Below are 27,824 nucleotides of genomic sequence, written 5' to 3'. Positions count from 1 at the left end.
GACCTCATTCCCTTCCCCAACCAACATCTCTCTCTGCCCTCCATGAATCCAACTTTTCTTCCTCTCTCCTCCGGCAACATGTCTCCCTCTCTCTCTCATTCTCTTCCCTGCTGCAAAGGGATTGGGGAAAGAGAGAGAGAGAGAGATCCAGGATGCATCTCTCCCACTCCATCTACTGCCAAATCCAACATTTCTCCCTCCTTTCCACCAGTCCAACATCTCTTCCTCTCCTCCAGTTCTCATTCCCTTCCCCAACCAACATCTCTCTCTCTCCCTCCCTCCATGAGTTCAACTTTATACTCTCTGTCCTCTCCCCTTCCCGAGTGTGACATTTCTCCTTCCCTCCCCATCCATCTTTCACTCTCTCTCCCCATGAGTCCAACACTTTCTGCCTCCTGAATGCGCAGTGGCATACCAAGGGGTGGGGTTGGGCTGGGGGTGGTCCGCCCCGGGTGCACGCCTTGGGGGGGTGCACAGCCGGCCAGGTCTTTACTTAAATAAAACCCATATTAACCTTATAAACAAGTCTCATAAGAGGCAGCAAATAACAAATAGATCACTCCCACTAATAGCAAGAAAGCAACGCATTGCATTTATTTACAAAACCTGAAAAATATCAGCAAACAAGCACAGAGCACCACTATTCGCAGTATACTGTAAAGGCACAAGGAAAGTCTGATGCTCGAAAATCTGCAGGTGAGCGGTCGCTGAAAAGGGATGAAAATGGGCGGCAACTACTGAGAAAGGGGGCGGGGCAGCCCAAATCAAATTCCCGCCTGTTTCTCAGGCTGCAGCTGATTAGTCGCAAGCTGCTCACTGGAACCAATTAAGTGCGGTAGGTGGGACTCAAGTTTCAGAAAAGAGGAAGGGGGACCTGAGAGAGTGTGGAAACGAAAGTGGTGGTGTGAGAAAGGGTAAAGGCTGCAACAGCAGAGGAAAAAGACAGAGAGAGCAAAAATAAGGGTGGGAACAAGAGGGAAGGGAGATATAGAGGAGGAGAAAGACTGGAATGTGTACAGTGGAAAGGGGAATAAGAGGAGGGAATACCTCAAATTAGGGAAGGAAGGTCATTGGCAGAGAGAAGAAAGAGTTTGGGATAGGGAGGAAGCAAGAAAAGTGGGAGATAGGAAGGGGAGTGAGCACAACAGAGAGCAGAGCTAATATGTTATCCAGTTCCCGGAGGGAAATATTTGGTTAGTCTGCAGATGCTCAAAATTGGGCTCTAAAATGCAGAAAGCAGAAACTTAGCAAAGCACTGTTGAGAAGAAATTCTAAGCAAATGATAGGCTCGCTAGCAAACGGTAGGAAAGGAACATGCCTGCTACATTTATTGCAAAGGTTTTTGCGGTAAGTGTACATGTCCAGACAATAAAACAGATCTGCAAGCATACCTTCGTTGTTCTGCGCCTGTAAATATATGCAAAACTGTTTGCATTTGAATTTTTGAAAGGCAAGCTAATACTTCTTTTCACCTTCAGTTTTGCACATTTGTTTCTCACTATAGCATTTTGAGTTTTTTGCCAGGTACTGGTGACTTGGATTAGCCACCGTGAACACAGGCTACTGGGCTAGATGGACCATTGGTCTGACCCAGTAACAGTAGCGTACCAAGAGGGGGGGGGGGTCCGCCCAGCTGCACGCCTTGGGGGGTGCACAGCCGGCCAGGTCCGCGTCCTCCTGCCCTACTGTGCAACTGGACCTGCACCTCAACGCGGCTGCTGGTAGATCCCCTCTAAGGTGACCATACGTCCCATTTTCAGAACCCCTGTCCCGTTGTCCCCACACACAGCTTTGGGACGCCGAAATGTTCTGTTTTCAGGGACAGCGTCCAGAAGCTGTGCGCGGGACAAGCAATCATTTCCTGTCCCTCTCTGCCGTGAAGAAAAAAAAAGCCTCCCTCCTTCCTTTCCCCCAGTCCGCGCCGCTGCAGTCTTACCTCCCCGCTGCTGCTGCTAATTGCCGACAAGAAGTCTTTTTTCCGACATCAATTCTGACGTCGAAAAGAAGACTTCTTGTTGGCGATTAGCAGCAGCAGCGGGGAGGTAAGACTGCAGCGGCGCGGACTGGGGGAAAGGAAGGAGGGAGGCTTTTTTTTTCTTTGGCAGGGAGGGAAGGATGTAGGCAGGCAAACTAGCTGACTTTAGCATGGCAAGGAGGGAGGAAGATAGGTAGGCAGGCAGGCTAGCTTTGGGGGTGGACAAAATCTGGAAGGCAGTGGAGGGACATAAAGAGGCACTTGGGGGCACTATGGACACGGGAAGGAGGCACTGGGGGCACTATGGATACAGGACAGAGGCACTGGGGGCACTATGGACACAGGAAGGAGGCACTGGGGGCACTATGGACACAGGACGAAGGCACTGGGGGCACTAAGGACACAGGAAGGAGGCACTAGGGACACTAAAGACACAGGAAGGAGGCACTAAGGACACGGGAAGGAGGCACTGGGGGCACTAAGAACATGGGAAGGAAGGAGGGAGGGAATAGAAAAGGACAATTGTTGGGCCTGAGTGCAGAAAGAAAGAAATGAAAGGATACACAGTCAATTAATAGATGTCCCCTTTTGATGAAAAAAAAATAAATGGTCACGTTACCTCTGACTTACTGTCTCTGCAGCAGAGTCAGCAGCCGCGCTGAGGTGCATGAAGGTCTCGCAATGATTCGTCTGCCGGCTCTGCTCTGGAAGAAGTAAGTTACGTCGAAGAGGGTGGACCCGGCAGACGCAGTCATTGCAGGACTTTGCCGCAACTCCCTGCATCTGCCAGATCCATCCCCTCCGACATAACTTCTTCCAGAGCAGAGCCGGCAGACGAGTCATCGCGGGACCTTCCAGCATGCGGCTACCAAGTCCGCTCCAGAGCAACTACGTTGGAGTGAGGTGGACTGGCAGCTACACTCATCGCGGGACCTTGCTGTATGAAGGGAGAGAAAGGAGCAGGACTGCTGGAATGGAAGAGTGGTGGAGGGAAAGAAAGGGGGCAGGGTGATATGGAAGGGTGGTGCTGATGGAATTGATGTACAGAGAAAGGGGAGAGACATAAGGGGGAAGGATATTGGAGGAAAAGAAAGGGGGCAGATGGGGATTGAAGAGGGGTGGATGGAGAGAGATAGGGCAGACATTGGATGGTAGTGGGGAGCCTATGCTGGATGGAAGTGTAGATGGGAGAGATAAGGGAGCAAATGCAGGAAGGAAATGGGAGGAGAGAAAGAGGGGAGCAGACGCTGGATGGAAGTAGACAGAGAGAGGAGAAGATAATAGATGGAAGGGTTAGAGAAAGAGGGTACATGATGGAAGGAAGGGATAAACAAAAGAAGGGCACATGATGGGGAAAAGGATTGAGTTAGGGAAACACTGGAGGGGGTGAGGGAAAGAGGTGGCAAGCTTTAGGTAGAGAGTAAAAAAGGAAATTGGTGAAAGGGTAGTAAGAACATAATCTAGACAGATACAGAAATTAAATTGAAAAGGAAAATGAGGAGAAAAAGGGAAAGGGATTGCAGAGGAGAGATGTGGGAGAGGGAAGGAGAGGAGAGAGATGCCAGAACAATGGGGTGAAAGGAGAGACGGAAGGGGGAGGCATACAGTTTCTGGAAGGGGCATAGGAGAGAAGATACCATATAATAATAATAATAATAACTTTATTCTTATATACCGCCAACAATCTTGCGACTTCTAGGCGGTTTACAACGAAGAGAAACTGTACAGACAGCGACTTACAGAGTATAGCTGAGAACATCTGATAGTAACAACAGTGATAATAATAGCAACAGTTTATATACTGCAGGACCGTGAAGTTCCGTGCGATTTACAATGAATTAGAAAAATTCCATATATAGGGGAAGAGAGACGGCAGACAGTGGATAGAAGGAAGAGAGTTACAAGAAGATGAGGAAAACAGAAATCACAGAAGACAAAGATAGAAAAAAATTTTCTATTTATTTTTTTGCTTTAGGAGACATGTGTCACTGTTTCTGTGGTGTTGCATTGTATGCAGAGTCCAACTTCTTGCTGGTTCAATTTAACCTTTGTCTATGTATTTCTATTTTATCCCCCCTTTTACAAAACTGTGGAGCGTTTTTTAGCGCTAGCCGTGGTAGCAGCTCTGATGCTCAGAATTCTATGAGCGTCAGAGCTGTTACCACCATGGCTAAAATCCACACTCCAGTTTTGTAAAAGGCGGAGGGGTTAGTTTGTGATTATATATTCCATACTAGACAAAGGTGTTTTCTGTGTTCTGTGTGTTCGAAAGACATGGTTTTTTGTTAGGATTGACTGCAGGATTCATCTGTACTAATATGGCTTGTTTAGTTTTACAATGGGTGTATTGATGTCGTACTGCTCATTGCAGTATGTAAGATGCTACCTTTTCCTAGGTACTCGTGTGATGTGTGGATTGTTACTAAAAATCATGTTTTCATACAGATGGGGGGGGGGGGGTTTGTCAAAAAATGATGGGTCCTGGGTGTCACATATGCTAGGTACGCCACTGTGAACGCGTCCTCTCCTCTGGACCTCATTCCCTTCCCCAACCAACATCTCTCTCTCTCAGTTCCTCTCTCCTCCACCCCTATTGGCAACAAGTCTCTCTCTCTCTCTCACTGTCCATCTGTCTTCAGAGATCCAGGCATGTTTCCCACTCCCTCTACTGCCATATCCAACATTTTTCCCTCTCTCAAACCCCTGGATCATGTGCAGCATTTTTCACCATTGCCTACCAGCCCCATGCCCAACATTTCTCCTTCTATCACCCCTCTCCAGCACAATGCAACATCTCTCCCTCCATCACTATGTCCAACATTCCTCCCCTTCAAACTGTCCCCCTGGTCCCTGTCCACCACCATATCCAACTTTTCTCCCTCTCATCCTTCTAGTCCTCATGCATCTCTACCTCACTCCTCTCTCCCTCCTCACTCTACTTCACTCCCCTCTCTCCTCTCTACCCCTGCATCTCTACCTCCTCCTCTCTCTCGCCCAATTTTCATTTCTTCCTTTCCCCATGTACATCGTCTCTCACTCACTCATGCCCAACAATTCTCCCTTTCTATTCCCTCCTTCCCATGTCCCCTTTCTATTCCCTCCTTCCTATGTCACTTCCTCCCTTCCTTCTGTGTTGAGTTCATGCCCGCCTTCTCCTCCCTGACTTCTAGCCATTGTCCCAAAATTAAGTTAACTGCTGGGGATCCCTGCCTGCCCTTGCTGAAGCCGCTGCTGGGGATCCCTCCCTCCCTGCCTGCCCGCACCCTCCCCCCCGAAGCCAACACAGTTATTTGTTGGAGCTGCACTCGCCCCCTCCTCCCCCAGTGAACTCCGTGCAGGGATGGTGCGAGCAGCGCTTCACACGCTGCATGTGGCTGGCCCACAAGCATTCCCTCTGATAACAATTCCGACGTTGGAGATGAGGTTTCTGGGTCAGCTACTTACGTCCAGCGTGAGTCACGTCCCTGCACGGAGTTCGCTGGGGGCAGAGTGAGCGAGTACGGCTCCATCAAGTAACTGGATCGGCTTTGGGGGGGAAGGGGGTGCGGGCGGGCAAGCAGGGAGGGATCGCCAGCAGCAGCTTCAGCTAGGTGGGGGAGCAGACGGGCAGGCAGGGATCCCCGCTGGCAGCTGCATCTACTGACCAGCAGGGAATACCCTCTGCAGCAGCCAGACTGCATATCCCCAACAAGCGGCCCGTGTACCCTTTTAATAAACTCTATTACAATTATTACTTGTACTTAAACTCAGCGGTTTAGCGCAGGGGGAAGGGTGGATCACCCGGCACCTCTCCTCTTCTCAGCCCACCCACCTCTTCAAATCTTTGCTGGCATCCAGCAGCATCTCGTACCTGCTACTCACGCCTGCCTCAGCTCTCCTTCCAACGTCACTTGCTGGTCATTAGACCAGGAAGTTATATCAGAGGGAGAGCGGAGCTAGTGCGAGCAGCAGGTAGGAGATGCTGCTGGCTGCCGGCAAAGATTTGAAGCGGTCTGTTGGCGGGATGGGGGATGGCAGGGAGGAGGGGGCCCGGCCCGCACAGAACATAAGAATATAAGAGGGACACACAGCGCGGCAATGCCAGAGCCCAAGGCATCTCCTTCCCTCGCTGCGCTGTCGCATAAGAGGGAATGTCTCATGGCAGCTCTCGATGGTTTACCCTTCAGGAAATCCCTTCTGAACAGGCAGAAATGGTATTTGAATACTGTGAGAGGTCCTAAAAACCAGGTCCGTGTGCGGCCCTCTAGGACAGAGGTGTCAAAGTCCCTCCTGGAGGGCTGCAATCCAGTCGGGTTTTCAGGATTTCCCTAATGAATGTGCATGAGATCTAATAGCATACAATGAAAGCAGTGCATGCAAATAGATCTCGTGCCTATTCAGTGGGGAAATCCTGAAAACCCGACTGGATGGCGGCCCTCCAGGAGGGACTTTGACACTCCTGCTCTAGGACCTGCCGTTTCCACCCCATAGTGACATTCAACATCTCTAGACTACTACCATTAACCAGATACCTAGAAATCAGATTCATTTCAGGTTCTAAAAGGAGTCAAAATGTTTTATTAATCAAAAGAGGCAAGGCCACTTGAAGGAGAGAGGAGATCAGCTTATTGTTTTTTTCTTGTTAAATGTTTAAAGGGACTTTATGTTACCATTTTTTTGAAAGTGTTATTTCAAGTAAAAAAAAAAAATAAAAAAAAAAATTAAATAATGCAGCACATTAAGAATCTCCCGCAGAAATTTTGTCTATCCCTGACCTCGAGCAATTTACTATCCGACTCCTGGGACTTTCTCATCCTTTCTTTTCTCTGCTGTGCTCTAAGTCCTTTCAACCTCCTTCTTTCTTCCCAGAGCTCCATTTCGGCGTTGATGAACGTTTTGCTGTAACACACGCCTCCGTTTTTCACCACCATGTCGTCCACCATGTCAATCAGCTTGGAAACCTGATTTTTGAGTTCCTCCTCGGGTGCCCTGTTATTAAAACCGATGATCCGCCCTTCACAGTGATCAAGCAGCATCTCAACATCGCTACTCTTTAGTGTGCTTAGAAAACTCTCTAGGGATTTGCCCTTTAATTCATCTAGTCGGGTAAATAATATAATCATGTACTTTGTCCCTTTGTCTCCAAAGATATCGTTGATTAGAAGGAATGCTTCCCTTTCTTCTTCCGTGAAAAGATTAGTCAATGAAAACACATGTATAATAGCATGGAGGCCTGGGAAGGAGAGGATAGCACAGCGGCTAATCTCTTTCACTGATTCTTCAAGCTCAAAGTCCGTGTCGAAAAGGCCCGGAGTATCAATAACCATTAGCTGTCTCCCATTCCAAGTCTGGCTGCTTTTGCTGCACACCTTGGTTACTGAACTTAGAGACATCTCCGTCTCGAACTCCTCTCTCCCAAGAATAGTGTTCCCCGTTGCACTCTTCCCAGTTCCGGTTTTACCAACTAGTGCCAGTCTTAGGCTTAGACTCTTAGCATTTCGATTTTCTTCCAAACCTATTAGAAACAATTTGACAGGTTAGAACCATCCTGATGCGGGAGCAATAAGACAAGAAACGTGGGTAGATGTCTACCCTTTGTACAAGCATGTTCATAATTATATTTATGAATGAAATGAAAGTCTGTAGACAGGAAGAAGGTGAGACATTACATCTGCATACATCTGCACTATGTTTTACGGAGTAATTTTATAAAGCTTTTCTGTGCAATGCTTTCATAAAAATTTGTGGCCACATCTCCTACTTTTATGCAATATGCATGCAGGAATTCCTAGGGTTTGTTTTTGGATGGAGCAGAGGTGGAAGTATTTTATAAAATATGCAAGTGCACGCTGGAAAGGTTCTGGTCCCAATACTGCCTCACACTCTCTTCCGTCTGTAAGTCGGATGCATCTGGGGACAGTCTCCTTAGAAAGAATAAACACACATGCAGACTGTTTGCATATCCAAAGAAATGTCCCGTTTATTCAGTAGACGAGCACATATTTATAGTCCCCCCTTTGTGCATGCGCATTTACAAGCTAGTTATGGGTGTCGTGTCTGAAGAAAGCTAAGTTTTGTTTCCTAGAAAAACGAAGTTTCATTTCTTATAGCAGGGAGGGGGGAGGGTAACACGGTTTGCGAGTGTTTTGCAAGGTGAGCAAAACACGCTCGCAAAGTTTGCCTCGCAAAGCGAGCGTTGACTTAATATGCGAGCCCCCACCCCCGAGAACCGGCATCGCCCCCCCCCCCCCACCTGCCTGGCCACCCGCCCAAACCCTTACTGCGATCGGGCACTGGCACGCAGCACCAACCCACAGGTCGTGCCGGTGCCGAAAGACCCTGCTGCCGATCTCTGCTGGGCCTTGAGCATGTGCGCATGCTGAAGGCCTTCTGGCTCCCGCTCTCTCTGAGATTCTAATGAGATTCTCGGTTGCTGCCGCTCTCTCTGAGATTCTAATGAGATTCTCGGTTGCTGCCGCTCTCTCTGAGATTCTAATGAGATTCTCGGTTGCTCCCGCTCTCTCCGAGATTCTAATGAGATTCTCGGTTGCTCCCGCTCTCTCTGAGATTCTAATGAGATTCTCGGTTGCTGCCGCTCTCTCTGAGATTCTAATGAGATTCTCGGTTGCTACCGCTCTCTCTGAGATTCTAATGAGAATCTCGGTTGCTCTCGCTCTCTCTGAGATTCTAATGAGATTCTCGGTTGCTCCCGCTCTCTCTCAGATTCTAATGAGAATATCGGTTGCTGCCGCTCTCTCTGAGATTCTAATGAGATTCTCGGTTGCTGCCGCTCTCTCTGAGATTCTAATGAGATTCTCGGTTGCTCCCGCTCTCTCTGAGATTCTAATGAGATTCTCGGTTGCTGCCGCTCTCTCTGAGATTCTAATGAGATACTCGGTTGCTGCCGCTCTCTCTGAGATTCTAATGAGAATCTCGGTTGCTCTCGCTCTCTCTGAGATTCTAATGAGATTCTCGGTTGCTCCCGCTCTCTCTCAGATTCTAATGAGAATCTCGGTTGCTGCCGCTCTCTCTGAGATTCTAATGAGAATCTCGGTTGCTCTCGCTCTCTCTGAGATTCTAATGAGATTCTCGGTTGCTCCCGCTCTCTCTGAGATTCTAATGAGATTCTCGGTTGCTGCCGCTCTCTCTGAGATTCTAATGAGAATCTCGGTTGCTCTCGCTCTCTCTGAGATTCTAATGAGATTCTCAGTTGCTCCCGCTCTCTCCGAGATTCTAATGAGATTCTCGGTTGCTCCCGCTCTCTCTGAGATTCTAATGAGATTCTCGGTTGCTGCCGCTCTCTCTGAGATTCTAATGAGATTCTCGGTTGCTGCCGCTCTCTCTGAGATTCTAATGAGAATCTTGGTTGCTCTCGCTCTCTCTGAGATTCTAATGAGATTCTCGGTTGCTCCCGCTCTCTCTCAGATTCTAATGAGAATCTCGGTTGCTCCCGCTCTCTAATGAGATTCTCGGTTGCTCCCACTCTCTCTGAGATTCTAATGAGATTCTCGGTTTCTCCCGCTCTCTCTGAGATTCTAATGAGAATCTCAGTTGCTCCCGCTCTCTCTGAGATTCTAATGAGATTCTCGGTTGCTGCCGCTCTCTCTGAGATTCTAATGAGATTCTCGGTTGCTGCCGCTCTCTCTGAGATTCTAATGAGAATCTCAGTTGCTCTCGCTCTCTCTGAGATTCTAATGAGAATCTCGGTTGCTCCCGCTCTCTAATGAGATTCTCGGTTGCTTCCACTCTCTCTGAGATTCTAATGAGATTCTCGGTTTCTCCCGCTCTCTCTGAGATTCTAATGAGAATCTCGGTTGCTTCCGCTCTCTCTGAGATTCTAATGAGATTCTCGGTTGCTCCCGCTCTCTCTCAGATTCTAATGAGAATCTCGGTTGCTCCCGCTCTCTAATGAGATTCTCGGTTGCTCCCGCTCTCTCTGAGATTCTAATGAGATTCTCGGTTGCTCCCACTCTCTCTCAGATTCTAATGAGAATCTCGATTGCTCCCGCTCTCTAATGAGATTCTCGGTTGCTCCCGCTCTCTCTGAGATTCTAATGAGATTCTCGGTTTCTCCCGCTCTCTCTGAGATTCTAATGAGAATCTCGGTTGCTCCCGCTCTCTCTGAGATTCTAATGAGATTCTCGGTTGCTCCCGCTCTCTCTCTGATTCTAATGAGAATCTCGGTTGCTCCCGCTCTCTAATGAGATTCTCGGTTGCTCCCGCTCTCTCTGAGATTCTAATGAGATTCTCGGTTTCTCTCGCTCTCTCTGAGATTCTAATGAGATTCTCGGTTGCTCCCGCTCTCTCTCAGATTCTAATGAGAATCTCGGTTGCTCCCGCTCTCTAATGAGATTCTCGGTTGCTCCCACTCTCTCTGAGATTCTAATGAGATTCTCGGTTTCTCCCGCTCTCTCTGAGATTCTAATGAGAATCTTGGTTGCTCCCGCTCTCTCTGAGATTCTAATGAGATTCTCGGTTGCTCCCGCTCTCTCTCAGATTCTAATGAGAATCTCGGTTGCTCCCGCTCTCTAATGAGATTCTCGGTTGCTCCCGCTCTCTCTGAGATTCTAATGAGATTCTCGGTTGCTCCCACTCTCTCTTAGATTCTAATGAGAATCTCGATTGCTCCCGCTCTCTAATGAGATTCTCGGTTGCTCCCGCTCTCTCTGAGATTCTAATGAGATTCTCGGTTTCTCCCGCTCTCTCTGAGATTCTAATGAGAATCTCGGTTGCTCCCGCTCTCTCTGAGATTCTAATGAGATTCTCGGTTGCTCCCGCTCTCTCTCAGATTCTAATGAGAATCTCGGTTGCTCCCGCTCTCTAATGAGATTCTCGGTTGCTCCCGCTCTCTCTGAGATTCTAATGAGATTCTCGGTTTCTCCCGCTCTCTCTGAGATTCTAATGAGATTCTCAGTTACTCCCGCTCTCTCTGAGATTCTAATGAGATTCTCGGTTGCTGCCGCTCTCTCTGAGATTCTAATGAGATTCTCGGTTGCTCTCGCTCTCTCTGAGATTCTAATGAGATTCTCGGTTGCTGCCGCTCTCTCTGAGATTCTAATGAGATTCTCGGCTGCTGCCGCTCTCTCTGAGATTCTAATGAGAATCTCGGTTGCTCTCGCTCTCTCTGAGATTCTAATGAGATTCTCGGTTGCTCCCACTCTCTAATGAGATTCTAATGAGATTCTCAGTTGCTCCCGCTCTCTCCGAGATTCTAATGAGATTCTCGGTTGCTCCCGCTCTCTCTGAGATTCTAATGAGATTCTCGGTTGCTGCCGCTCTCTCTGAGATTCTAATGAGATTCTCGGTTGCTGCCGCTCTCTCTGAGATTCTAATGAGAATCTCGGTTGCTCTCGCTCTCTCTGAGATTCTAATGAGATTCTCGGTTGCTCCCACTCTCTAATGAGATTCTAATGAGATTCTCAGTTGCTGCCGCTCTCTCCGAGATTCTAATGAGATTCTCGGTTGCTGCCGCTCTCTCTGAGATTCTAATGAGATTCTCGGTTGCTGCCGCTCTCTCTGAGATTCTAATGAGATTCTCGGTTGCTGCCGCTCTCTCTGAGATTCTAATGAGATTCTCGGTTGCTCTCGCTCTCTCTGAGATTCTAATGAGATTCTCGGTTGCTGCCGCTCTCTCTGAGATTCTAATGAGATTCTCGGCTGCTGCCGCTCTCTCTGAGATTCTAATGAGAATCTCGGTTGCTCTCGCTCTCTCTGAGATTCTAATGAGATTCTCGGTTGCTCCCACTCTCTAATGAGATTCTAATGAGATTCTCAGTTGCTCCCGCTCTCTCCGAGATTCTAATGAGATTCTCGGTTGCTGCCGCTCTCTCTGAGATTCTAATGAGTTTCTCGGTTGCTGCCGCTCTCTCTGAGATTCTAATGAGAATCTCGGTTGCTCTCGCTCTCTCTGAGATTCTAATGAGATTCTCGGTTGCTCCCGCTCTCTCTCAGATTCTAATGAGAATCTCGGTTGCTCCAGCTCTCTAATGAGATTCTCGGTTGCTCCCACTCTCTAATGAGATTCTAATGAGATTCTCAGTTGCTCCCGCTCTCTCCGAGATTCTAATGAGATTCTCGGTTGCTCCCGCTCTCTCTGAGATTCTAATGAGATTCTCGGTTGCTGCCGCTCTCTCTGAGATTCTAATGAGATTCTCGGTTGCTGCCGCTCTCTCTGAGATTCTAATGAGAATCTCGGTTGCTCTCGCTCTCTCTGAGATTCTAATGAGATTCTCGGTTGCTCCCACTCTCTAATGAGATTCTAATGAGATTCTCAGTTGCTCCCGCTCTCTCCGAGATTCTAATGAGATTCTCGGTTGCTCCCGCTCTCTCTGAGATTCTAATGAGATTCTCGGTTGCTGCCGCTCTCTCTGAGATTCTAATGAGATTCTCGGTTGCTGCCGCTCTCTCTGAGATTCTAATGAGATTCTCGGTTTCTCCCGCTCTCTCTGAGATTCTAATGAGAATCTCGGTTGCTCCCGCTCTCTCTGAGATTCTAATGAGATTCTCGGTTGCTCCCGCTCTCTCTGAGATTCTAATGAGATTCTCGGCTGCTGCCGCTCTCTCTGAGATTCTAATGAGAATCTCGGTTGCTCTCGCTCTCTCTGAGATTCTAATGAGATTCTCGGTTGCTCCCACTCTCTAATGAGATTCTAATGAGATTCTCAGTTGCTCCCGCTCTCTCCGAGATTCTAATGAGATTCTCGGTTGCTGCCGCTCTCTCTGAGATTCTAATGAGAATCTCGGTTGATCTCGCTCTCTCTGAGATTCTAATGAGATTCTTGGTTGCTCCCACTCTCTAATGAGATTCTAATGAGATTCTCAGTTGCTCCTGCTCTCTCCGAGATTCTAATGAGATTCTCGGTTGCTGCCGCTCTCTCTGAGATTCTAATGAGATTCTCAGTTGCTGCCGCTCTCTCTGAGATTCTAATGAGATTCTCGGTTGCTGCCGCTCTCTCTGAGATTCTAATGAGATTCTCGGTTGCTCTCGCTCTCTCTGAGATTCTAATGAGATTCTCGGTTGCTGCCGCTCTCTCTGAGATTCTAATGAGATTCTCGGTTGCTGCCGCTCTCTCTGAGATTCTAATGAGAATCTCGGTTGCTCTCGCTCTCTCTGAGATTCTAATGAGATTCTCGGTTGCTCCCACTCTCTAATGAGATTCTAATGAGATTCTCAGTTGCTCCCGCTCTCTCCGAGATTCTAATGAGATTCTCGGTTGCTGCCGCTCTCTCTGAGATTCTAATGAGATTCTCGGTTGCTGCCGCTCTCTCTGATATTCTAATGAGATTCTCGGTTGCTGCCGCTCTCTCTGAGATTCTAATGAGATTCTCGGTTGCTCTCGCTCTCTCTGAGATTCTAATGAGATTCTCGGTTGCTGCCGCTCTCTCTGAGATTCTAATGAGATTCTCGGCTGCTGCCGCTCTCTCTGAGATTCTAATGAGAATCTCGGTTGCTCTCGCTCTCTCTGAGATTCTAATGAGATTCTCGGTTGCTCCCACTCTCTAATGAGATTCTAATGAGATTCTCAGTTGCTCCCGCTCTCTCCGAGATTCTAATGAGATTCTCGGTTGCTCCCGCTCTCTCTGAGATTCTAATGAGATTCTCGGTTGCTGCCGCTCTCTCTGAGATTCTAATGAGATTCTCGGTTGCTGCCGCTCTCTCTGAGATTCTAATGAGAATCTCGGTTGCTCTCACTCTCTCTCAGATTCTAATGAGAATCTCGGTTGCTCCCGCTCTCTAATGAGATTCTCGGTTGCTCCCACTCTCTCTGAGATTCTAATGAGATTCTCGGTTTCTCCCGCTCTCTCTGAGATTCTAATGAGAATCTCGGTTGCTCCCGCTCTCTCTGAGATTCTAATGAGATTCTCGGTTGCTCCCGCTCTCTCTCAGATTCTAATGAGAATCTCGGTTGCTCCCGCTCTCTAATGAGATTCTCGGTTGCTCCCACTCTCTCTGAGATTCTAATGAGATTCTCGGTTTCTCCCGCTCTCTCTGAGATTCTAATGAGAATCTCGGTTGCTCCCGCTCTCTCTGAGATTCTAATGAGATTCTCGGTTGCTCCCGCTCTCTCTGAGATTCTAATGAGAATCTCGGTTGCTCCCGCTCTCTAATGAGATTCTCGGTTGCTCCCGCTCTCTCTGAGATTCTAATGAGATTCTCGGTTGCTCCCGCTCTCTCTCAGATTCTAATGAGAATCTTGGTTGCTCCCGCTCTCTAATGAGATTCTCGGTTGCTCCCGCTCTCTCTGAGATTCTAATGAGATTCTCGGTTGCTCCCACTCTCTCTCAGATTCTAATGAGAATCTCGGTTGCTCCCGCTCTCTCTGAGATTCTAATGAGATTCTCGGTTGCTCCCGCTCTCTCTCAGATTCTAATGAGAATCTCGGTTGCTCCCGCTCTCTAATGAGATTCTCGGTTGCTCCCGTTCTCTCTGAGATTCTAATGAGATTCTCGGTTTCTCCCGCTCTCTCTGAGATTCTAATGAGATTCTCAGTTACTCCCGCACTCTCTGAGATTCTAATGAGATTTTCGGTTGCTCCCACTCTCTAATGAGATTCTCGGTTGCTCCCGCTCTCTCTGAGATTCTAATGAGAATCTCGGATGCTCCTGCTCTCTCTGAGATTCATTAGAATCTCAGAGAGAGCGGGGGCCAGAAGGCCTTGAGCATGCGCAGATGCTCAAGGCCCAGAAGAGATCACAGGCAGGTGGCAGGCTCTTTTAGCATGGCATGTTCTTTGGGTTGGTGCTGTGTGCAGGTGCCCGATTGCGGTAAGGGCTTGGGCGGGCGGGGAGAGGGGGCGGCGATGCCGGTTCTCGGGGTAAGGAGAAGCCGGTTCCTGGGGATGGGGAGGAAGCGCGCCAGTGGCCTTGGGGGTAGGGGGGTCTTTTGGGGATGTGGAACAAATCATTCACGTTTCCATTCATTCCTATGGGGAAAGTTGCTTTGATATACGAGCACTTTGGCTTACGAGCATGCTTCTAGAACGAATTATGCTCGCAAACCAAGGTTCCACTGTACATAGACAGAAAACAAAACATAAAGGAAATAAAATGATACCTTTTTTTATTTGACTACCAATGCATTCTTTGATAATCTTTCAACGGTAACCGTTCTTCTTCAGTTCAGAATTAAGCAAGTGTTGATAGTGATACACGCAGAGCTATACATTTTGACATTTATAGATGGTCCCTGCTCGGAAGAGCTTACAATCTAACTTGGGCAGACAGACATGACATATAGATTTGGGGTTGCAGAACCCAAGGTGAGAGGAGTCGAAAGCACTGCAGCCATCGTCTGGGTTTGTTACAGCAAAGGCCTATCCCTGTTAAGCAATTGTATCTTTATTTAATCTCAAGGGCGTCATTTATGGTTTGGTAATAATTTCTTAATAAGTTACAGATTTATTTATTTTACTATTTATATACCACTTATAAATAAATGGTTTACATTCAGGTACTCAAGCATTATTCCCTATCTGTCCTGGCAGGATCACACTCTATCTAATGTACCTGGAGCAATGGGGGATTAAGGGACTTGCTCAGTGAATGCACGGAAGATGGTATGTGGGATTCTATAGGAACAATCCTCAAATACACAATAAACCCAACCAAAGGAGATCGTGGAGGAAAATGGTCTTGGAAACCTACTTGGATACGGATATTGTAATCTTTAAAGTGTGCAGAGAACAGCAAAAAAAACAACACAGCCCTAAGTGAGGTGGGAGACTAGAATAAAGTGTCCCGAGAACCCTTGAAAAAGCCGCGCCTAATGGCAAAACAGGTCCCTGTTGAGCTTATCAGCACTCTGCACACTTTAAACATAAGTGACGTTTTGCTGTTTGTAAGATAAAAAAACCAAACAAAAATTAATGTACGATACAGTACAGCTTGATTTACACAAATAGGGAGGTGGAGGTAATCAAGATACTGAAGGGAATAGACTTAGTGAATAAGGGCAGGTTGTTCCCCCTCTCCAAGGTAGGGAGAATGAGCGGGCACTCCCTAAAGTTGAAAGGGGATAGATTCCGTACAAACGTAAGGAAGTTCTTCTTCACCCAGAGAGGGGTAGAAATCTGGAATGCTGTTATAGGGGAAAACACCCTTCAGGGACTCAAGCCAAAGTTGGACAACTTCATGCTGAACAAGAACAGGCGCTGATAGGGCTAGTCTCAGTTAGGGCAATGGTCTTTGACCCAAGGGCTGCCGCGTGAGCAGACTGCTGGGCACGATGGACCGCTGGTCTGACCCAGCAGCGGCAATTCATATGTTCTTATGGTCAGAGATGGAAGTCTTAAACCTTTAATAACTTGGCCTTGGATTAAGATATCCTCGGATTAGCTTTCCGAGACCATTTTCCTCCACAATCTTCTTTGAATATCCTTTTAGTGGGATTTATTGTGTATTTGAGGATTAAGTGACTTGCCCAGGATCACAAGCAGCAAATACTTTTTTTTTTTTTTTACCTTTACTTAGGTGAAATGAAGTACTCCGTCTTCTTTCAATGGTGGGTCGGTTCATCGTGGCTACGTTTCTCCGCGTTCTGTTCCGGCTGTCCTATTGTCCACAGAACAGTGGGGTTGTGAATGAAGAAAAGTGAGGACATACCGAGTTATTGCCAACAGAGGCAGCTGTACTTCAATAGCCCTCATTTGTCTTTGCTACAGATTACAGTTAGGCGGCATGTAAGAAGCAAAAGTCTAATACATTTTTGAAAGTTACGACTAGCCCCAAATCTCCTTCTTAGATCCGGGCAACTTGGCAGCTCTGCCTTAGTGATTTCTTACTTTGTTACCCCGCTCCTGCACCTTTTTCTTTTCCTTACCTATGGCCTACTCTTAGAGAATGACAGAGGAACACATTTTTCTCCGTTCCCACGGAAACTCATTTTCCCATCCTGTCCCGGCAAGTTCTTTTCCTGTCCCTGCCCCATTCCTGCAAGCTCTGTCCTCATCTGCACAAGCCTCAAACACTTTAAAATCATAAGTAGGAACATTCTAGAGCTCAGACTGTGATGTCATAATGCCTCATTCCACCAATGCCTAAGCTCCGTCCTCATCTGCACAATCCTCAAACAGTTTAAAACAGTGGTCTGAAACTCAAACCCTCTGCAGAGCCACATTTTGGATTTGTAGGTACTTGGAGGGCCTCAGAAAAAAATAGTTAATGTCTTATTAAAGAAATGACAATTTTGCATGAGGTGTTCGAGGCTTGTGCAGTTAAGGCAGAGCTTACAGGAATGGGGCAGGGTCAGTGACAAAACTCACGGGGATGGTGAAATTGAGTTCCTGAGGAGACGGGGAAAAATTTGTCCCCATGTCATTCTCTACTGCAGAGGTTTGTAAAATGAATTGGCTGGTGGCTTCTTTGGGAAGCCTGCACTACTCCTGTCCATGCTATACCAAGGCCTAGCCTTAAAGATGTATAATTGAGAATGACATGGGGGACAAATTTGTCCCCGTGCCGTTCTCTAATGTTTAACTGCTGCAGCTGAAAGGAGAACTATTCAAGAGGTGCTTTAAGTCTCGATCTCTGGAGAAAAAGAATATCTCCGCCTGATCTTCCAGTTGTCAAGGGGAATCTCCCTGCTGTTCTGATCATTATTGCAGAAAAGAGGGAAAGCAGAGAATGTCAGTGACTTGTGTGGACATAATCATAGCATCCCTTGCAGTGTTGATACACAAAGGAACCCTTCTCCCGAGCCCAGACGGACTGCTGCTGGAGCCGAACTGCATGCTACTCTTGATTATACTTGGCAAAATGTTACTGAATCTCATTATATTTGGAGAAAGGGGAAGCACGAGTCCAGGGCCGGATTAATGAATAGGCCCAGTAGGCAAGTGCCTAGGGCCCGAAGTTGTCAGGGGGGCCCGATGAAACAGAGGACTCGGGTGTTTTTTTTTTTGTCCTTGGCATCGCGGGACCCCCAGGAAAGATCGGCAGCGCTGGCTCCCCCCTCCCCCCCGGGAGATCGACAGCGCGGGCTCCCCCCCCCGGGAAATCGACAACACCGCCCTCCCCCCGGCATTGACATCAACCAACCAGAATAAGTGACGTCGGAGGGGGTGGACCGGCAGATGCAAGGAGTTGCTGCAAGGTCCCGCGATGACTGCATCTGCCGGTCCAACCCCTCCTACCTCACTTACTTCTTCCCTGAGCAGAGCCGGCAGACGTAGTCATCGCGGGACCTTGCAGCAACTCCTTGCATCTGCCGGTCCACCCCCTCCGATGTCACTTATTCTGATTGGTTGATGTCGATGCCAGGGGGAGGGCGGTGTTGTCGATCTCTCGGGGGGGGGCAGCGCTGCCGACCTTTCCCACTGTAAACTTAGTTATTAATATAGACATATTTCAGATAGTATTACTTCTTTACAAATATTTGAACACTTTTATATATGCATGGAAAGGTTTCAGAGTAGTGCTGCCCAATCTTCTATATATATAAAATCGGAGGTATGTATGTGTGTATGTGCCGCGATCACGCAAAAACGGCTTGACCGATTTGAACGAAACTTGGTATGCAGATCCCTCACTACCTGGGGTGATATGTCTCGTGACCTACCTGCACACGTGGGCGGAGCTACAAACAGAAAATCAGATTTCACCCATTCATGTCAATGGAAAAAATGTAAAAAGCTGCCATTCTCACAGTAATTCAAAAACGGCTTGACCGATTTGAACGAAACTTGGTATGCAGATCCCTCACTACCTGGGGTGATATGTTCTGGGGGTCTCGCGGCCCACCTGCACACATGGGCGGAGCTACAAACAGAAAATCAGATTTCACCCATTCATGTCAATGGTAAAAATGTAAAAAGCTGCCATTCTCACAGTAATTCCAACTATAAAACACTTTCTATGACACTATAACCACTAGGGACATCGTTTCTATTCTACCACGGACACCATACATATAGTGTTTGTATGTTCTAACTGTGTTTGTAACTGTTTCCTTCATGCACCCCAGTTCATAATGTTATTACATTACATGAGTACTCACATATGCTGAACTAGGAACACAGGTTCCATTCTGAACCGGGAAAAAACTGCATGGAGTTTCTTTTCAACCTGAGTTTCCACATATTGAGTTGTTTAAATCAATACTGAAACTTTTGGATGCCACTTATTCCAACAGATCTTCCTTTTCAGTTTAAGAGATTGCAAATTCCAGTGTGACTTGCATTCTCTATCACATTCAACAAATCACAGGGACAGACTATTACATACTGTGGAGTGGATTTAAGATCCCCCTGTTTTTCCCATGGACAACTCTATGTTGCTTGCTCAAGGGTGGGTTCACCCAAGAATTTATATGTTCTTGCTCCTGGAGGTGAAACTAAAAATGTTGTTTATAATCAAGTTTTGCGTTAGTTGTATTGTATTCATTTTGTCAAATATTTCACATTATAATTTGAATATTGTACTTTTTATAAAGCTGTAAAAAAATAATTTCATTCACCACTATAAAGTATCTTTATTTGAATCCATTTACAGTGTTATTGCTATAATTAAATACCCGTGCAACGCCGGGGCATCAGCTAGTTCAGGAATAAAAATTCGATTCGGTTCAGCCTATTGAATCGATTTTTCAATTCGATTCGATTTTCCTGCCTAATTGGGTGGTTTTTTCCAAATATCCTGGTGGGTTTATTTTATAGCCTCTTCACCCACTTTGCCCTCTCCTACCCACACTGGTCCTGTGGTGTAAACAAAATAAATGAACAAAAAATACTTTTCCTCTCTCTATTAAATCCTAGCTCATGTTTGTGGTCCAACACCAGCTCTGGAAGGATACACATTTCAAATCTGACATATTGTAATCACAAAACAGAAAATAAAATTATTTTTCCTACCTTTTGTTGTCTGGTCATTTTTCAAATCTTGTTGGTCCCATGTTGGTCTTGTTGTCTTCTGATCAGGCTCTCCTTCTTTCTTCTTTCTCCATGCTACCCATCCATCTCTGTCCTCCCCTTCTGTTTCCCTTTCCTCCCCCGGAGGTCTGGCATCTTTCCTTTTCTTCATTTCCATCCCCCTGCAGCTGCAGCGATGGACCCCACCATCCACAGATCCACCATCTCTCCTTTTCTCATATCCTTTCATCCAGTATCTCTCTTCTGTGTCCCTGTTCCTATGCTCCCTCCATGCCCAGCATCTTATCTCTCCCCATATCCAGCTTCTTCTTTCTCTCTTCCTTACCTCCTGTATCCCCTTCCCCAGGTACAGGCTTTCTCCTATTATTTCTCCTGCCATCCTGCACACTGCCCACCTACTTTGGAGCAGTATCTGTCCCTCTTGTACCCTTCTCCTTGTGGTCTTGCATTTCTCTCTCCCTCTCTCCATTAGTCCAGCACCTCTCCTCTGCTTTCCTCCCCCCTCTTTTTGGTTTAGTCTCTCTCTTTCCTTCATTTTACCCCAGATCTGGCATCTCCCCTCCCCTCTCTTACTCCTTCCTCCTCCTCCCTCTGCACAGGCCTGCCTCCCCACCGCCAAAGGAGCTCTTCCTCCTCCTCCCTCTGCACAGGCCTGCCTCCCTGCCCTGAAGGCCTGCTCCGCCAAGACCTGCTCCACCCCCCCCCCACCGCAAATGCACTTTTTCTCTGCCGTGAATGAATGCCTGCTCCCCCAGCAAGCCTGCACCTTCCCCGCCCTTACCTCCTTAAGGCTAATAGGGCAGCCTGTAGGCTCGCTGGTAGTATAGTGATCCCTGCAGCTGCCCGTGGCCCTCAGCGGCACATTCTCTCTGCCGCGATCCTGCCCCTAACGTCAGAGCAAGGGCAGGATGTAGCAGAAAAAATGTGCCACTGAGGACCACGGGCAGTTGCAGGGATCGCTATAACACCAGCGAGCCTACAGCTGCCCTATTAGCCTTAAGGAGGTAAGAGCAGAGAAGCTGGAAAAGTCCAACACTGATTACTTCATCTTCCGGGATCAGCCTCACTTTTTAAAAGGAAGAACTGCTGTGAAAAGTATGGGAAGAGGAGTTTTGCTGCAATTTGTTGAGCATAGAAGGGAGGTCCTTATCTGTTTACCAGCATCTCTCCTGACCCAGGACAGAAATCTTCTAGGATCAGCCTCCCCCCTCAAGCAGGAGCAGCAGTGGACGGCCAGCAAGAGGCAGCGCTGCAGCTCCTGCTTTAGGAAGGCATGGGGGAAGGGTCAGCCATTGAATCGGGAGGCTGACTTTTTAAAAAATTGAATCAATTCGAATTGATTCACCAGATTCGAATCGGTGAATCGATTTGAATCGTGAATCGGGCAGCACTAGTTCAGAGTTAAATTCCTGGGTAAGTAGGTAGGAAGGGAAAGAAAGGGGATTTGTTCAGAGATGTTTGGGGGTTGCATAGAAGAAAAACTGTGCACTAGTATGCTAATCTTTGTTTTGAATTAAAAAAAGAAATACAGAAATAAAGAAGTAAATAAGAAAACAGATAAATGGGGGCGGGGCATGGGCAGGGGGGCCCAGTGTACTTGTGTGCCTAGGGGCCCTCAAAGAATTCCTGCCCTGCATGAGTCCAGGTTTTCTGGGGTGTTTCAGTGTTTCTCTTGTGACTAAAATGGTTAACGGACTGGAAGAGTTGTCATACAGCGAGAGATTAGAGAAACTGGGCCTCTTCTCCCTTGAAAACAGGAGACCGAGAAGGAACATGATTGAAACGTTCAAGATAATGAAGGGAATAGACTTAGTAGATAGAGACAGGTTGTTCACTCTCTCCAAGGTAGAGAGAACAAGAGGGCACTCTCTAAAGTTGAAAGGGGATAGATCCATACAAACGTAAAGAAGTTCTTCTTCACCCAGAGAGTGGTAGAAAACTGGAACACACTCCGGAGGCTGTTATAGGGGAAAACACCCTCCAGGGATTCAAGACAAGGTTGGTTAAGTTCTTGCTGAATCAGAACGAACGCAAGTAGGGCTGGTCTCGGTTAGGGCACTGGTCTTTGACCTGGGGGCCGCGGCGGGAGCGGACTGCTGGGCACGATGGGCCACTGGTATGACCCAGCAGCGATAATTCTTATGTTCTTAACTCTTTTAATGGCTATAAGGTAAAAAATAAAAATAAAAAAGAGCCTGCATGTCTCCTAGACTTTCTTGAAAAACATGCCTTTGACATCACTAAAAAAGGTACCATTTGGATGGATCATCAGACCACACAAGAACAGAGAGACCCTGCAGAAGCCTCAAGGGATAGACACTGTGGCAAGAGGAAAGGAAAAACACACCTGAAAGAACTTAAATGTATGCACAAAAGGAATCATAAAAATGCAAAACCATTTACCTATCTAACCCCCTCCTTTACTAATGCATAGCGTGGGCTCATTGTGGCAGGGACGCTTGGGCTAGGCCGGAGTGACCCACCCGGGGCCTGTGCCACAAGAAATAAATGTTTGTGACCTGGACTTTGCCAGTGGCTCCCACGCCCACTGGTGTGCTCGGGCTATGCTCTCTTAACTGAGTGCACAAAATAAAGCTCACCACACTAAGTTTCAAACAAAACCAAATCTTAGCTTAATTTATGTCTGTTCATCAAACTAAAATTCATGTCCGATGGCAAAAATGAGCAATTCTTAAACAAAATAAGTCTTGTGCCTTAATGCTGTCAACAGTTCAAATAAGAACCTATTTTTCAGGCTCTGGCAACTTTACAAACTTTGCCATAAACAGAACCCCCCCCCCCAACTCAAACCAATAGGGCATTTGTTTCCCCCCCCCTCCCCCCCCATACACAGTGTTAAGGGCTTGCCAGTAGCTCTGCTCTCCAGGAGAGAGAAAAACCCCCGTAATCCAAAATAAAGATAGTACTCCCCCCTATGTAAGGCTTCACTGCTATAGTTCTTCATAGAACAGTCCTGGGGCATGCAGTGCTGAGGAAACAGTTCCGACTCCAGAGAAAAAAAAAATAAAACCCAAACAAACTTTTCCTTCTCCCTGGAACCCTCCCCAGAGTTCCAGTTCTCACAGGCGTGTCAATTTGAAAGTCCAGTTCTGGATTTGTAGCCACTTCCCTGGGTCTCATAATCCCCAAGCAGAAAAACAAAAAGGCCAAAACACAGGCTTTCCTTTTTTTTCTGATTATTCAGGTGCTAGCTCAGCACACTCATAAAGCAAACTATAATTCTCACAAAAATATTTGAAACTTCACACCTGTTATGCTGGGGTTACAATTCCATATTGTCCTCTCCCTCCAGCTCTGAAGGTGAGCTGCTTTGCCACTGCATGGGAACGTCTGAAGAAGGCTCCTCCCCAGAACTCCCTGGCTCTGGGCTGACGTCCTCCATTTCCCAATCAGCCAGCTGGTGTAGGAGAGCCTGAGGGCTTTGTCCTGCTTTCCTTGCCTCCCTATCAGGAGTAAAAGGGGTTTGCCTTAACACACTCCACCCCCTTAGCTAACACAGGAGAATTCTTAAAGGAGCCATCCCCCTCTATCAGGGGTTCCACATTGCTCTTTCCTACTGGCACAGGGATAAACCTAGAGGCTCTAGGGCAGGGGTATCAAAGTCGCAATCCAGTCGGGTTTTCAGGATTTCCCCAATGAATATGCATGCACTGTACGCAAATAGATCTCATGCATATTCATTGGGGAAATCTTAAAAACCCGACTGGATTGCGGCCCCCGAGGAGGGACTGGCACCCCTGCTCTAGGGACTTATAGTTCTCCTAGGACAAGCAGGATGAGTCAGCCACATATGGGTGTTGTCCCAACAGCTCCCAATTTGCAGATAAGCTCTCCAATAGCTCAGAGAGATTTTTTTTTTTTTTTTTCTCTGAGCACGTGCAGTGCCCGGGCCCCACTGGGCATGCCCGAGCCCTACCCATTTCCCCCTGCTTCCCCCTAATCCCCAGTCTTTAGTTTCCGCCCGTTCCCATCGGTCGGATTTTCTACAGCTCTCCATTACAACTTTTCTACTCATCAACTTGAAGATGCCTGAATCATCTAAAGAAACAACTGGGATGCAGGAGGAGGATGAACACACTGGATCCTCATGAATTGTGCGCCCACTGATTGGATCCGGCGCTCGAGGTTTCTGTGTTGCTTGCATTGTGCGCACATGTCACCATGTGCACGCAAGCTAAGGAAGAGGGCACTGAGAGACTTCATAAAGAGAAGTGAGGCCCGAGAATCTTCCTCCAGCAGCCATCCTCATCGGAATGCAGCAGCGGGGGATCCACAAGCTACAGCGGCAAGGAGCCTCCAGGATGCCCTGGCTCAGCTAATCCCCCAGCCTGCACTTGGCCCGGTAGAGAAATATCTCCCGGAGTCCCTGCATGTTGCCGCTTACAGCCAGCCTCTGCAGGGCAGCCGATAGGAGTCTCACCAGACCGAGAGATCTCTCCAGGAGTCCCTGCATGTTGCCGCTTACAGCCAGCCTCTGCAGGGCATGAAGAGAAGTGAGGCCCGATAATCTTCCTCCAGCAGCCATCCTCATCGGAATGCAGCAGCGGGGGATCCACAAGCTACAGCGGCAAGGAGCCTCCAGGATGCCCTGGCTCAGCTAATCCCCCAGCCTGCACTTGGCCCGGTAGAGAAATATCTCCCGGAGTCCCTGCATGTTGCCGCTTACAGCCAGCCTCTGCAGGGCAGCCGATAGGAGTCTCACCAGACCGAGAGATCTCTCCAGGAGTCCCTGCATGTTGCCGCTTACAGCCAGCCTCTGCAGGGCATGAAGAGAAGTGAGGCCCGATAATCTTCCTCCAGCAGCCATCCTCATCGGAATGCAGCAGCGGGGGATCCACAAACTACAGCGGCAAGGAGCCTCCAGGATGCCCTGGCTCAGCTAATTCCCCAGCCTGCACTTGGCCCGGTAGAGAAATATCTCCCGGAGTCCCTGCATGTTGCCGCTTACAGCCAGCCTCTGCAGGGCAGCCGATAGGAGTCTCACCAGACCGAGAGATCTCTCCAGGAGTCCCTGCATGTTGCCGCTTACAGCCAGCCTCTGCAGGGCATGAAGAGAAGTGAGGCCCGATAATCTTCCTCCAGCAGCCATCCTCATCGGAATGCAGCAGCGGGGGATCCACAAACTACAGCGGCAAGGAGCCTCCAGGATGCCCTGGCTCAGCTAATTCCCCAGCCTGCACTTGGCCCGGTAGAGAAATATCTCCCGGAGTCCCTGCATGTTGCCGCTTACAGCCAGCCTCTGCAGGGCAGCCGATAGGAGTCTCACCAGACCGAGAGATCTCTCCAGGAGTCCCTGCATGTTGCCGCTTACAGCCAGCCTCTGCAGGGCATGAAGAGAAGTGAGGCCCGATAATCTTCCTCCAGCAGCCATCCTCATCGGAATGCAGCAGCGGGGGATCCACAAGCTACAGCGGCAAGGAGCCTCCAGGATGCCCTGGCTCAGCTAATCCCCCAGCCTGCACTTGGCCCGGTAGAGAAATATCTCCCGGAGTCCCTGCATGTTGCCGCTTACAGCCAGCCTCTGCAGGGCAGCCGATAGGAGTCTCACCAGACCGAGAGATCTCTCCAGGAGTCCCTGCATGTTGCCGCTTACAGCCAGCCTCTGCAGGGCATGAAGAGAAGTGAGGCCCGATAATCTTCCTCCAGCAGCCATCCTCATCGGAATGCAGCAGCGGGGGATCCACAAACTACAGCGGCAAGGAGCCTCCAGGATGCCCTGGCTCAGCTAATTCCCCAGCCTGCACTTGGCCCGGTAGAGAAATATCTCCCGGAGTCCCTGCATGTTGCCGCTTACAGCCAGCCTCTGCAGGGCAGCCGATAGGAGTCTCAAAAGACTGAGAGATCTCTCCAGGAGTCCCTGCATGTTGCCGCTTACAGCCAGCCTCTGCAGGGCATGAAGAGAAGTGAGGCCCGATAATCTTCCTCCAGCAGCCATCCTCATCGGAATGCAGCAGCGGGGGATCCACAAGCTACAGTGGCAAGGAGCCTCCAGGATGCCCTGGCTCAGCTAATCCCCCGCCTGCATTTGGCCCGGTAGAGAAATATCTCCCGGAGTCCCTGCATGTTGCTGCTTACAGCCAGCCTCTGCAGGGCAGCCGATAGGAGTCTCGCCAGACCGCGAGATCTCTCCAGGAGTCCCTGCATGTTGCCACATACAGCCAGCCTCTGCAGGGCAGCCGATCGGGGTTCAAAGGTAAGTCCTATCTGCTTGTTTTTGGGAAAACCTCTGATAATCTGTTGCAGCCCCGAGGGCTCTGCCCCACCCTCCTCCCAATCTGAATTTAAGGAGAAAGAATCTCCCATGCTTCTTTCCCTTGGAGGGGACCTGCAGACCTCTCCCCCCAGTAGGAGACATGCTGCCCCAGAGCTCAGCTTGTAAAGGACATGCTGAAACCCCCCCCCCCCAAAAAAAAAACACAAAAACCCAACTTGATGTTTCTTTCCCTCTTGGGGTCCTGCAGAGTCTGCAATTCACACCTCTCCCACCCCGCCCACCCCTCCCCCTCTCATGTTGGGAACGAGGAGTCTGCCTTTCTCAGCAGGGTGCTGATATCATCAGAGATGCGGCATGTCAGACCATGCCTCTCCAAAGGTGGGGGTTTGAAACTCCTCAGTCTAAAAAGCTGTTTGCTCTTCATAATACCTAGGCAGAGTGTTTTTCCAGCTAGCATGAGGGACTCTGATACTTTCATGATTTCTATAGCACTGAAAGGCATATGCAGCGCTGTACAGTTTAATATACAATAGGCAGTACAGCAGGAGAAGCCCACTCAAGAGGCATTATCACTCCTCTTTCTCTGCCTCCAGGCACAGTGGGAAACGCAGCCAGGAGCACTGGCACAGATGAAGGGGTGCATCCTGCCCCCTCTCTGCAGGCTCTCCCCCCTCTCAAGAAGGACAGAGAAGGGCGGTGGGGTACATGGAGCCACCCAACCAGTCAAGTGGAGCAGCACATGAACCTGCGAACCACCAGGGGTGGGACCAGCAGCCACAGTTAATCCTCCTACTGACCCACTCCTCTCTCAGCGGGCTACACTCCCCACAACGCCCCCCTTTAGAGGGAGCCACGCACAACAACATGGCGCGGTCCAGCGGCATGCCAGGCACCCAAGCAACGGAGGAACAAGCTACACACCAGCCTCCAGCCACGCCCCGAGTCACCACCCACAAATAAATAAATAAATAAATATTTACAAAAAAAAAAAAAAAAAACCCCCACAAACGAGGACTCACCCCAAGTCATAAGAACATAAACATAAGAACATAAGCAGTGCCTCCGCCGGGTCAGACCATAGGTCCATCCTGCCCAGCAGTCCGCTCCCGCGGCGGCCCAAACAGTTCACGACCTGTCTAAATCACCAGAAGGGGCCCCCATGCCTCCTTGGTTTCCTAATTGAGTCCTATCTTCCTATCAAAGTCCTAGCCCTCCGGTCTTGCACCTACACGACCTGGTTGGGTTTCTACATTTATTTTCTGGTTAGCTTTCTCAGTATCCCACGATCCCTTTATCCCTCAGGAATCCATCCAGTCTCTGTTTGAATCCCTGTACCGTACTCTGCCTGATCACTTCCTCCGGTAGCGCATTCCAAGTGTCCACGACCCTCTGGGTGAAAAAAAACTTCCTTGCATTCGTTTTGAACCTATCTCCCTTCAGTTTCTCCGAATGCCCCCTCGTACCTGTTGTCCCCTTCAGCCTGAAGAATCTATCCCTATCCACCCTCTCTATGCCCCTCATGATTTTGAAGGTCTCTATCATATCACCCCTGAGCCTCCTTTTTTCCAGAGAGAAGAGCCCCAGCCTATCCAACCTCTCAGCATATGGGTAGTGTTCCAGCCCTCTTACCAGTTTCGTTGCTCTCCTTTGGACTCTCTCAAGTACCTCCATGTCTTTCTTGAGGTACGGCGACCAATATTGAACGCAGTATTCCAGATGCGGACGCACCATCGCTCGATACAGTGGCATGATGACTTCCCGCGTCCTGGTA

At 48.5% G+C, this 27,824-nt stretch overlaps 1 protein-coding gene across 1 annotated transcript; it reads right to left on the bottom strand.

Moving 5' to 3' along the window:
• Positions 1–6,675: 6,675 nt before the first annotated feature.
• On the bottom strand, positions 6,676–23,222 carry LOC117354467 (GTPase IMAP family member 9-like). The gene is made up of 3 exons (XM_033932072.1): positions 23,088–23,222; positions 16,414–16,504; positions 6,676–7,469 (listed from the first exon to the last, which is right to left on the bottom strand). Exons 2-3 carry the CDS (start codon positions 16,466–16,468, stop codon positions 6,676–6,678), a joined length of 849 nt encoding a protein of 282 aa, XP_033787963.1. The 5' UTR covers positions 16,469–16,504; positions 23,088–23,222.
• Between the last annotated feature and the right edge of the window lie 4,602 nt (positions 23,223–27,824).

This window comes from Geotrypetes seraphini, chromosome 2 (genome assembly GCF_902459505.1).
Source record: "Geotrypetes seraphini chromosome 2, aGeoSer1.1, whole genome shotgun sequence".
In the NCBI taxonomy this organism is placed as follows: domain Eukaryota; kingdom Metazoa; phylum Chordata; class Amphibia; order Gymnophiona; family Dermophiidae; genus Geotrypetes; species Geotrypetes seraphini.
Note: the sequence above shows the minus strand (reverse complement) of the source record. Positions and strands in the feature narration are given on the sequence as shown.

What these genes read in the sequence shown, in the direction of transcription:
- LOC117354467 (XM_033932072.1), bottom strand. Translation starts at nt 16,468, where the DNA reads ATGAACCGACCCACCATTGAAAGAAGACGGAGTACTTCATTTCACCTA. An exon ending in TTCATTTCACCTAAGTAAAG is followed by an intron (nt 7,470 to 16,413) that starts GTAAAAAAAAAA and finishes TGTTTCTAATAG; the next exon opens with GTTTGGAAGAAAATCGAAAT.